Below are 13,106 nucleotides of genomic sequence, written 5' to 3'. Positions count from 1 at the left end.
TCTAAATCATACATGCAAAGTAACATGTTCATGGCATTTGCCAAAGATGTAGAGTGTTAGTCCAAATATCACTAAAACCAATCTTACCCCAATTGGCCAAAGGGGGGCGCTATATCATTTTGAGCAGTTTGTGAAACGCTTAAACCCGTTGGGATTTTTTTTTTTTTGCAATTTGCATGAAACATTCTACACACAATCTAAGGACCTTTATCTAATATGCCTATGAAGTGCACACACACAAAAGAATTATAATAATAATGAATATAGCTGCAAGCAGCGATAAAGTGTCCAAAGCCAAAAACACCTCAAATCATGAACACAGCCTGCAATGTGCGTGAAATCTTGCAAACACATTCCCAATAGGTCAAGGAGCAGATACCACCCTTCTTACATTGGCCTGTTATAGCGCCACCAGCGGGTCAACTTTTGCACAACACAATTTTGGAACAAAATGGACCAATCTTTGATGTCAGTAACGTCAAAGAGAGCACTGCCTGCGATCTTGACATTTTGTACATTTATAGCCATTGTTTTCTGGCTTGAAGCGAGCCCACAATTGTTTCGAAGGAACAATATTTTCTAGTTGTGTGTTGAGCTTGTATATCTGCTATTCATTTTAAAATCATGAGCATTTAATTTTAGTTTTTTTGGGGAGCTTTTATGCCTTTATTGATAAGACAGTAGACTGACAGGAATTGGGGAGAAAGATGGGAAGTTACATGTATACACATTTGGAGATAACTGACATCAGTGATACCGCCGCCTGTACTGTGCACGCGTCTCCGCCATGGTAACAGCCGCATGCTGAAACAATGCCCACATTTGGAGATGACTGACATCACTGATACGTCTGGGTTCTCCAACATTACTTCTGAGACTCCTACATTCAATCCCTCATATACTGCACACCCCAACTGCACATAATTCAGAGCACAAAAAACTCATCAAATAGTAATTGATCAGGGCCGTAAGGTTATGGAACCACATTACAGCCCTATTGTCCATTTGGGTACATGTGCTCAGAGTTACATTGACACAGAGGATTGTACTGTATGAGACAGAAATGAAATCTCCGAGCTCAGAGACAGTTGTTGTAATGCAGAGGCCGACACCAGCAGTTACTCTGCATGCAGAGTGCTGACAGGTGATTAAAATACAACAATTACTCATTCTCTCCCTCACACGCACGCGCACACGCACATCCATCCACATGCATACACATGCACACAATTTTTTTGTTAGACAATTGAACGTTTTAGATTCTGAACTATATGGTAAATCAGCAAAATAATTCAGTGTTTTTTTTTCTTCATTTCTTTTATTTTTATCTGCTATCATTTCTGAAAGATGAACGCACACACGCGCACGTCTCTATCGGGTGGAAACCTTACATGTCCAAAACTGTTACTTTTCAGGACTGAAATTCAAAAAGGGCAAAAAATTGCAGATCCACAAGCTTTCGTTTCGTTTCGAGCTTGCTACTTTTGATGCTTTTGGTGCGTTTGCTGTAGCAGGCTATGATCAAGTAGAACGTTAATTTTGACACAAAAAGCTAAAACGTGGAGATAAGAGTTTTCTGCCCGGCACCAACGTTATGCAGCCTCTCTCTCTCTCTCACACACACACACACACACACACACACACACACACACACACACACACACACACACACACACGCACACACGCACACACACGTACTGTATCGTGGAGTGGTGGTGTGGTTAATTGGGTAACCGGGGGTGACGGTTGTAAATAAATGATGGCGGCACGGCGGCCATGCTAATGACCCCTCTGTAGCCACCAGGTCAGCAGGTGACCCCAGGTGACCGTCACCCCCACTGGGACACTAATTGGTCCTCTGCCCTGACCCCTCCGCACTGTGCACAACAGTGTCACCATTTTTTTTTTAAAAAGGCAGGGCGAAGAGACATTTCCAACCCCTGTTGAGCGGAGTGCCTAAGGGGCAGGGCTCTGTACTAGTCTTTTCTACTTTTTCTTTTTGTTTTTACTCAACATTGAACGTCTTCGCCTGAAAATAGCCGATGGACAAGCTTAGAAGCTTTCCCCAGCAAACATGTTGTGGTCATGTTTTGTATTATCTAGTGGGGAAGTCTTGGTGCTTAATGATAGCGGGCGCTATTTAATGTTGTCTGTCATTGTCATTTCTAGGGGACCCTGATGAAGGCCACACCTGGCCGAAACGCATTGGTCGTTTTTTTTTATCTTGCAGCCATGAATTAAAATAGGCCTAAATCTTTTTATACTTTGAACTGAACAGAGCTGCCTTGGATCCTTTCTAAGCTCCCCACCTTATCTTTGCGCTTTTTTGATACCTTTTAACAGAATGGAACTAGATTGTTTGTCCTAAATGTTGGGGTATGCTGGGCTTGCTGGCTCAAACATTGTGGCAAAGGTTATCTGATGTACAAAGGCAGCGGTGTGTTCTATTTTTATTTTTGGGTATAAGATGATTATTCACTCCCACGTGTACAGCAAACGCAAACACATGCACGCGTGGTCATTGAATAAAATAAGTAGTCCATGTGTGAATTACTTTGAAACTCCAATGGCCAGCTGTCAATATCACCTCAAGACAATTGCCACGCATAAGCCTTCACCTCAGACGCCACATGAAAAAGGATTTTAAATTAAGTTCATATTCTTGCTCAGGGACGTGCTGGGCCCCTGATTCAGCCTGGGAAAAAGAGTTGTAGAGGCCCTCATTGCGCGCTATAGAGCTGCTGCTACTCAAAGATTTGCCATTTCAGATCATGACAAGTGACAAGCCAGTGGGCCAATTACATGAGTTATATTTTGTCGTCGGGTGGAAACCTTGTACGTTCAAAACCATTTTAAAAATGATTTAAACTAGTGAAAACAGCCGATCTACAAGCACACAACGCCTCGCGGTGCGAGGCGTTGCGAGGCGTTGTGTGCTTGTAGATCGGCTGTTTTCACTACTTTTGTGCGACGGCCTTGGCTTTGCTTTGCAAAAAAATTAACAAATTTGAAACTTGGAAATACAAGGTTTTCTGCCCGACAGTGACGATTTACTTTGTTGGCCGCCCAGCCCCCAGAATGGAACGAAGGCCGACATTTTATTTGTATTTTTTCCTAATGGCCAGCCTGGACCGGCCGGGAATGAACCGGCCGTTCGGGAGTTGACCCGCTTTTCCCAATGGCCAGCACGTCCCTGTTCTTGTTGCCCCCAGCCCCTCCACCTGCGTATCAGATACGCTTCCTCAGGTGGTTAATGGAGGGTATACATTTGTTTTTCTTAGACGGCATAATGAATTGCATTTTTATATCACTTTTCCAAGTGCTCAAAGCGCTTTACAATGGTTCATTCATTCATACATTGGGAGGTGAAGCGGTGAACAGTTGACGCCAGCGTCCTCACTTCCCACATTCACACACCAATGGTGGCAAGCTGACACCGACCGACTCATTGTAGGCAAGCAGTGTCTTGCCAGCCGCGGCATACTGCGTATATAACGCACCACTGTACATGGGTATTTGTCTTTGGAATGAGCTTCCTCTGTGTGTCAGGCAGGCTCAATCTAATACAATGTGCCATAAGAAAAGTCTGAAAATACTGCAATGGAATAAGCTACATGAGAGTAGTATTTTATAAATGTGTGTTTTTTTTTATAATTTGATATTAGTTAGGGACTGTACGACACCATCCATCCATCCATCCAGGGGCGAAACTAGCGCGATGCAGCCAACACATGCGCATTGGGGCCCATGGCGTTCACACGCAGGTCGGAGGAGAGAAAAATAAATAATCTAATAACAATGTATACAGACGGAGCCGCTGTTCTATCCAGTGTGACACTGTCTGCTGCTTCTATTTCCTGTAGTAGGCTGCTACCATTTCAAAATAAAACATGTGTTGAATGATCACATTACAAATATCCAATACAATGACTCTTGTTTTGAAATGCCCGCTGGTATGACAGGAAGCAGCTTCCTGTAAGCTCTATAGGGCCCCTTAGTGCTGCTGACAGAACACAGGCTGAAGAGACGTTCTGACTTATGAGTAAAAACAACACATCGGGTATTATGGAATATAAAGTTTCAACAAGACTTTGAAGCAACAGTTAATATTTGCCATGCTCTCTGAAACCAAGACACTGTGGAATATGGAACAAAACGTGCCCAACTGCTCTTGTTGTTGTCATCCTCCTTACTTTAGCAGGTGAGTTAAGTAATTAATATAAATAATGCTGGTTTTGCAGTGATGCATCACTGTCAGTTAAACTGTGCTGTCATTAATGTAGGCCTAGTTTTCTTTTTTTTTATATAATTTCTTTATTGCTTTTTGACATGAATACATACAGCAATTGTAGTTTGTAGGGTGTCAAGAAGTTTTTTTTTTTTTTTTTTTCCCTGTGCACTTTCAACATACAACATACAACATATTACAAACAATACAAACATCTACAGCTTACATTGCAAAGATTATTATTATTTTTTTCATTTCATTCCCTCTCATTTACCCTTGTTATCCCTCCTGGCACATCCCCTGTGGCGCAGATATGGTGTATATGCACATGGAAACAAACAAAACCAGATAATAAAAATAATAATAATTAAAGTTAAAGTGTGCTATGACCTTAGCTTGGAGCTTGTCCCTGTGTCAGAGCTGGCAGCTGTAATGTCTTTAATTTAGTTATATATTCAATCATAGGACCCCACACCAGATCAAATTTCTTCGGTGATCCCCTTAAATTGAATTTGATTTTCTCCAAGTTTAATAATAATGAATTGCATTTTTATAGCGCTTTTCCAAGTGCTCAAAGCGCTTTACAATGGTTCATTCATTCATACATTGGGAAGTGAAGCGGCGAACATTCGACGCCAGCGTCCTCACTTCCCACATTCACACACCAATGGTGGCAAGCTTTCACCAACCAACTCATTGGAGGCAATGTGGGGTTCAGTGTCTTGCCCAAGGACACTTCGACATGTTGACTGGAGGAGCCAGGACTTGAACCTCCGACCCACCGATCATTGGCCAACCCGCTCTACCTCCTGAGCTACAAGTTTAGATACATCATGAGATCTTTAAGCCATATCGATGCTTTAGGGGCCAGAGATGATTTCCACTCCAATAGAATCCTCCTTCTTGCTAATAGAGAGGCAAATGCAAGACATTGCTTTATTCCACTTCCTCTAATTTGGTGATCAACTACAACTCCAAACAGCGCCAACTCTGCACCCGGTGACAGCTCTACGTTCCAAGCTTCTGTTAGGTGTTTAAAAATATTAGACCAGTAGCCACGTAAGCGAGGACATGACCAGAACATGTGTGTCATGTTCGCTGGGGACATATGACATCTATTACAAGAGTCTGTGACACTAGGATATATTTTAGATAATTTAAAATTAGTAAAGTAAATGCGATGCACAACTTTAAATTGTATTAAGTTCAGCCTAGAGCAAGAAGTGCTATCATTCACTCTCATTAGAGTATCCTTCCAAACATTATCATCTATAACCCCTCCCAGTTCGTTTTCCCAGTCTTTTTTGATTTTATCCAAAGATATTTCTGTATGTATAGAAATAGAACTATAAATCTTTGAGATTAGCCCTTTTCCAATTTTAGCAATGTCCAATATTGTGTCAATTAGCGAGTTAGGGATCGCATTTGGGAAGGAAGTATTATATGTTTGAACAAAATCACGAACCTGGAAGTACCGGAATAAATGAGATCTTGGAAGGTTAAACTTTTCACACAATTCGCTGAAGCTACAAAATATGTTATCTCTGTACAAATCCCTTAACTTAACTAACCCTGCTCTCTGCCACAAGGCATAGGCTGCATCATTGTTGGGAGGGAGAAGGCCTAGTTTTCTTAATGGATGATATTTATAATGCTGTTTTGTAAAAACGGCGTGGTGATGACTTGTTTGTAGTGTAGAATAGACTAATGTCAGGAGTTGTGATGTTGGAGTGTCTCAATTTCAGTTCATGAGCAACCTCTTCCAGAGAGAGATGGAGACACTAGAAACCTGGTTGGGCTACATTTTGTCATGAAAACATTAGATGGCAAGCGTGTAGAAGTCCCGCATTTGTGCAAATTAATTGGCCGTGTGGGTGGGGGGGGGGGGGGGGGGGGTGTTGTTGTTGTTGTTGTTGTTGAGGGGCACTTGGTGAAAATCTCGCATTGGGGCACACCGGGGGCTAGTTTTGCCACTGCATCCATCCATCCATCTTCAACCGCTTATCCGGAATCGGGTCGCAGGGGTAACAGTTCCAACTGAGACCTCCTTGGCTGGCTACAGACCTGCAGGCACAAAGTCTAGTGAGAGTTGTGTGGGGGGAGCGGGGGGCAGAGACAGCACAATGCATTCCGGATGGAAGTCACATGGTTTGAAGTCTAGTGAGAGTCCTGTGGTTGCTTAAGCACAAGCACACAAGCACACAACACGCACAGGGACTGTTGTAGGCAAGCAGTAGAGGGCAGACAAGCTGCACTTGATGAGACAGAAGGGCAGAAAGGCCATGATGCAATCCCACACAGCTGTGTTCACTTGTAGTTTGTAATCCACAGCAGCAGAGCCTGTCTGCACTGCAGTGACATGAAACCTCCATTTCAGAACGAAACATATTATAAATAAATTAAAGTTAAGTGTGTTTCGCAGTAAAACATTTGAAAACCAGTAAGACTCCTAATTGGGAGATAAGCGACCGTAGGTGGCTTATCTCCACAAATAGGGCAAAAATTTGTTTTTCCAAAATCTTCCTGATCCATGTTGATGACATGAGTGTAGACATGCTGTGTAGTGATATTTGTGATTTTAGGGCAAAAACTGTAGGAGCAGTGTCCAAAAATGTGTTTTAAAAATCTGCCTGAAGGTGGCGCTAGAATAGGGCCATGTGAGAAATGAGGGGTGGGGTCTCCGCGTTGCCTTGGCGGACGAATAGGTACCGGCCCCGGCTCTCCCGGACGCTCCTAGCCCGAGTTACGGCATTTTATGTGCGCTGCAGTGGCAGGGGGTCCTCCACTGGGGGCGCCACCACTTTTGCATCCGTTCTGGAGCACCAGGAGTCGGTGGTCCCCGGGAATTCCCCGTGAGCAGCCCCGTTGGGGTGGGCATTTGGTCATTTTTGCACATTTGGTCATTTTTTACATCTGGGGGTCCCCCGCTCCTTGGAGGTTGTAGTTTGGCAGGCAAGGAGTGTGTGTGTGTAAAAATCTGGCATGGATCGGGTCAACGGGTGCGGAGATATAAGCAGGGAAAAAGTGTGATGTGTGAGCACATTTGGTAATTTTTTACATCTGGGGGTCCCCCAGGGACCTGGGGGTTCCTGGGGCTCCGGGGGTCCTTGGAGGTTGTAGTTTGGCAGTCAAGGAGTGTGTGTGTAAAATTTGCACAAATATTTCTTTGCATGGCATACATAGTGACAGTGATGCCTACACAGATGCAATTGATTAATAATAAAATGATTCATAATAAAATGTAAGCTTTATACAGTGGTGGAAAAAATACTCAAATTCATTGCTTAAATAAAAGTATCCATACTGAAACATACAAATACTTTGTTACAAGTAAAAGCCTGGAATTCAAAATGTATTGAGTAAAAGGTACTCTGCCTTCACCCGATGACAACTCCAAAAGAACTACATGGCCAAATACCATATCTGGTTCCTCTTCAAGCGGAACCGCCCACGTCCGCAAAGCATTGTGGGAAATGTATTATTTTTTGGAAGAGACTTTGACTGAACACAGAACTTTGATGAACACAGTGCGTTCCAGTGTGAGTGCAGCCCTTGATTTCCTTATCCCGAGCAACTTCCTCCACTCCCTCAGGGAGTATACCGAGGCGTTCCCAAGCCAGTTTGGAGATATGATCCCTCCATCTGGTCTTTAACCCTCTAAGGCCCACGGTTGTAATATTACAACGTTTGTATTTTATCCAAAAAAAGGTTTAAATCATTTTATTTTAGCTCCCCCTACCACCTAAACACCACCATTGGATTCTATTGTTTAGTATTACAATGCCATTGGCCACAATATTTGCATATAAATACCCCCCACAGGGGCTGACATTCACACCCGCCACACCCGCTGAAATTCCAGAGTTTTGACGAACAACATCTCACTTTTTCATGGAAGCTATACCTCAAAAAAACATAAGTAAAATGCCTGTACTATTCTTTTTGGTGATCATTAGAATGTCTAGAACATGTACATATGTTATTATTTTGAAAAATATCCCCCATATGTAAATTAGAGCATGATTTATGATTTTTGATTTATGGCTATAAAATCTTACAAAAACATTTTTTTTTTAAAAACATTACATTTTCCTCTTAACTCATTGGCCGCCATTTTAACATTGACTGTTTGGCTCCCCTGCCATTTTGTTTAATGAAACAATTGATATATTTTTTTTATATTGACATTTTTCCTAAATTCTGTATTCTGTATTTTGTGTCATACAGGACCTGAATTGAAACAGGACCACCTCTAGTCTCACCAAAAAATAAAACAAATAAATAAAAAGCTTTTTTTTCTATAGTTGCAGCCATCTCAAAATAGCCATTTTTGACCAAAATCCAGCTATAATTGAAACAACTGGAAATATTGACCTTTTTGTGATCGATCGCTTTTCAAGTGGATAACTCACTTGATATTTGTCTTTATGGCTTCAGGCATTATCAGATAAGTGTACTAATGTAATTATGTAATAGGATTTCTTTTTTTTTTAATTTTCTGTTTAGAAAAATGCAGAGAAACATATTTTTATTGGCTATGTCTGACCATACACTCAGCAATTTCACATATATACTACTGTATATTGCAGTATTTATGTGAGCATTTATGTGAGCCCCCACTTGGGGGCGCTTTCTCTCTGTCTCTATGTGTCTGTTTTCGGTCTCGGATGGGTTTTGATCTGTACAGGTGCACACACACAAATAGACATCAAAGGGGGCATGAGTCTTTTTTCTAACATGTCCTAGAATGTGAAAATAGCAGATCTACAAGCTCTACAAGCTCAACACATCGCTCTGTGACACATTGAGAGCTTGTAGAGCTTGTAGATCTGCTATTTTCACATTCTAGGACATGTTAGAAAAATGTCTCCCCCTGCCCCTAAAAAAATCCTCTGCACTGCCCTGCTAAACAGCTCCTCTGCGTCTTTGCTCGTTAGTAATCAACACTAGTTGATCTCTTGCTTTTTTGGAGGAGCGTGGTGGGGGAGCGTGGGAGTTTTGGTGGTGGTCCACGACCACCACCCTTGAGAAGTGTTGGCTGGAGACCAGGCAGGGTAGTGAGAGGACGGACCCCCTTTCAGGGACCACTTCACTTGTCTCTGAATCAACTGGATCGCGTCGTGTGAACTTTATGTAATCGGGCAGTTTTATTGATTGATTTTGTAAGAGTTGATTATCGTGTTCCCACTGCTCTGCTGAGCGAAGCGTTGAGCCCGCGGACCCCCCAGGGACCCCCTTTTGCAAAGGACCGCCTGTTGACAATGGCCTGCTTGGCTGCTTGTGGACCATTACAAAACAATATATTATAGCCTGGATATATGGATTATACAGTAACCTGTGGATACTAATCAACCATCATCATTCTCAGGTATGTTTTAGAAGCATTTATATGGCGAATTGGCGATAATTTTTTTGTGTCTTGAGAGAGAGAGAGAGAGAGAGACAGACAGATCTCTGAATCAGAGACTCTGATAGCACTATTTCTTTATGGGACTGTGTGCTGATTAGGACAGGGGGACCACTGAAACAGACAGTGGTCGTGGACCACCAGCCAGCTAAGAGATGTGCACACACACACACACACACACACACACACACACACACACACACACACACACACACACACACAGCTGTTTTTTTCTTCTCTTTTTTTTCGGCTGCCAGCCTTTTGAGCTCAAATGCGTCTTTTGCCAATTAACTGTGGTTGGGGAGATTTATACATTTGTATTGCAATTTGTACATTATTACAGTCTTTTTTTCAAACACACTTACTTTGATGTGTGATATTTTAGGTTCCCTTTAAGATAAAAGGCTCAGAATTTGTCACGAGCAGGGGGAGAATGTAATTAAACATTACATTATATAAAAGCTAATTCTCGGGACTATCGGGCCTGGCGGGGAGCGACATTGGGATTTTCTCGGGACTATCGGGGGAGGCGGGGAATGAGTTAATAGGACTCCTACAACACCATCTGATTTTTTTCAATTTTTTATTTCAAGTATTTCTTAATGCGGGCCTTAGAGGGTTAATTGGTCTGCCATGGGGTCTCCTCCCAGTGGGACGCGCATCGAGGACCTTCCTAGGAAGGCGCTTGGGGGCATCCGTACTAGATGCCCGAACCACCTTAGCTGACTCCTTTCCAAGTGTAGGAGCAGCGGTTCTACTCCAAGTCTCTCTCGGGTGATTGAACTTCTCACCATATCTCTAAGGGAGATACCAGCCACCCGTCTGAGGAAACCCATTTCGGCCACTTGCACCCACAACCTTATACTTTCGGTCATGACCCACACTTCATGACCATACTGTAGGTGAGAATAGGAACGAAGATTGCTCGGTAGACAGAGAGCTTTGCCTTCCGGCTCAACTCTTTTTCCTTCACCACAGTGCGATTCTGTCTTCCCCTTTCTCTCATTCGGGAACAAGACCCAGAGATACTTAAACTCCTTCACCTGGAGTAAAGCCTCATTCCCTACTTGGACTGCACAATCCATCGGTTTCCTGCCTAGAACCATGGCCTCAGATTTAGTAACCTCGCTTCACCAGGCTTTCCACTGGAGGAAAGCCTGGTCTTCGTTTACTAAACGGGTCGTTTGATCCGGTCTAGACCGGATGGCATCCTACGTCATGTATTCAAAACGGACTACACTTTGGCAGGAAACACCAAACCGGAAACAGTTTCAACCCAGTTAGCGCATGCGCAAGTAGTTAGCGCGTGCGCAAGTAGGGGTTAAATCTGTTTCCGGTTTGGTGTTTCCTGCCAAAGTGTTGTCCATTTTGACTACAGAATGACGTAGGACGCCATCCGCTCCCGACCGGATCAAAAGCCCGAAATTGGAAGCCAGCCCAGGCTACAGATTTAGAGATGCTGATCCTCATTCCGGCCGCTGTACACCCGGCTGCGAACCGGTCCAGTGAGAGCTGAAGGTCTCGGACCGATGGTGCCATCAGGACCACGTCATCCGCAAAAAGCAGTGAAGCAACCCTTAGCTCACCGAGCCTTATACCTTCTCCACCACCACTTCGCCTCGAGAAGTGGAGCGCTAAAAGATGGAAGTGGGCTTTGACCCCGGAGGCAATACGTTTTTATTTTATATTATTTTATTTTTGCTGATGGGTTCCCAGATAGGGCATAAGAAAAAATTGCAAACACGTTGCCATATGGAGATACAAGGTTTCTGCTCGACAGCAATGACATGCAGATGTATGCAGGTCAGGACATGCCTTCCTGAGGCTACATGACTATAAGTATAACATCATGTTGACATGATGCTAACTGTTCATACAGTTGCAGTCAGCCTGCTGGTGATACCATACTGTGTGTGTGTGTGTGTGTGTGTGTGTGTGTGTGTGTGTGTGTGTGTGTGTGTGTGTGTGTGTGTGTGCGTGCGTGCGTGCGTGCGTGCGTGCGTGCGTGCGTGCGTGCGTGCGTGCGTGTGTGTGTGCGCGCGCGCATGTGTGCATGTATGCGTGCGTAATGTGTTTATATATAGTATGATCTATAATAGCTTTGACCAGCCTCCTGGGGCTATCCATTAAAAATTAACACAGGGAATCGAACCTCGCGGCCGCAATTCACGGGAAAAATACAATATGGGGAACTGGTAATGACGGAGCCGAGCATGAGCGCACGTCTACAGACGCACCAACGCCTTCAGCAGCGGGTGCATGCACACACACACACACACACACACACACACACACACACACACACACACACACACACACACACACACACACACACACACACACACACACACACACACACACCATAGCTCCATCTCCCTGGGGGTATAATTCACCAAGATAATTACCATTTAATCAAAGGCCTGACTTCCCTCCCCTCCCCTCTCCTCCCCTCTCCCCCTGTCTGGAGCCTTATAGGAACATCCTTCAACTATCAGTGTTGTCATGTTGTTTCTACTGTTTCATTTATACAACATTATCGTTACGCTATTTCATCGTCAATGAGCACCCTCTATTTTCTTTCCTCTCTCCTCTATTCCTCTCCTCTCCTCTCCTCTCCTCTCCTCTCCTCCAGGTATGAGCACAGTACCAGAGGTTACCGTAGCCAAGCACTGTGGACTCAGAGTGTTCGGTCTCTCTCTCATCACCAACAAGGTCCGTCTCCAATCTCGAACATTGCTTACTTCAATCTCTTTAAAATGTCATTGGCCATTTTCTGTCTAAGCCACCACCTTTTTTTTTTACTAAAAATACTTTGATGATTAATCATCATATCGGGTCAATAGCCGCGATGAGGAATGAGTTTTATATTTTCTGTGACATATTTATCGGCGACAAATTCAGAGGCGTTCCCAGGAGATATGGGCCCTCATTTTGTCTGTTCCTTAACCCTTATTCCTAAATGTTTTTCTTTTTTCTTTATATCCGATCAAAAGCTCACAACGTGTCTATGTCTCGGCTATTTGAAGTATTTTAAAATGTTTTTTTTTTTTTTTTTTTTTTCAAATTAGAAAAAAAGGCAAGACGTTTAGGGATGAGGGGTAAGGCGCAGACGGAAATAGGGCCCATAATCCCCTCCATCTGGTCCCTGGTCTGCCATGGGGTCTCCTCCCAGTGGGACACGCAGCAAGTACCTCCCTATAGGGAGACGTTCAGGAAGCATCCGTACTAGATGCTCCGAAGCACCGCTGCTCCTTTCCAAGTGAAGGAGCAGCGCCCTGACCAAATGCTTAACCCTTTAAGACCCGAGTACTCTATAAATGTCACACATTTTTCAATATACTGTATATATATTTTAAAGCGAACATTTGTAACTCAAATAGTTGCTTCAGGGGGGTCTGCGGCCAAATACATGCCTTAATTTCTTTCTTTCTTGACATGAAAAAGTTTGAGAACCACTGATTAGAAGAAGTA

At 43.5% G+C, this 13,106-nt stretch overlaps 1 protein-coding gene across 2 annotated transcripts in view; it reads left to right on the top strand.

Annotated features, from left to right (window-relative positions):
- Window positions 1–13,106, top strand: part of pnp4b (purine nucleoside phosphorylase 4b) — a 60,496-nt gene that overhangs the window by 44,333 nt on the left and 3,057 nt on the right. Inside the window, exons 6-7 of one of the 2 annotated variants that reach the window (XM_080747093.1) lie at window positions 12,268–12,347; window positions 12,704–12,733. In XM_080747093.1, coding sequence (XP_080603219.1) covers window positions 12,268–12,347; window positions 12,704–12,724 — 101 coding nt within the window. In that variant the 3' untranslated portion in view covers window positions 12,725–12,733. The remainder of the gene's footprint in view (window positions 1–12,267; window positions 12,348–12,703; window positions 12,734–13,106) is intronic. The other variant, XM_080747092.1, reaches the window with a different exon arrangement.

The sequence above is a fragment of the Nannobrachium achirus genome, assembly GCF_963921795.1.
Source record: "Nannobrachium achirus genome assembly, chromosome: 2".
Lineage (NCBI taxonomy): Eukaryota > Metazoa > Chordata > Actinopteri > Myctophiformes > Myctophidae > Nannobrachium > Nannobrachium achirus.
Note: the sequence above shows the minus strand (reverse complement) of the source record. Positions and strands in the feature narration are given on the sequence as shown.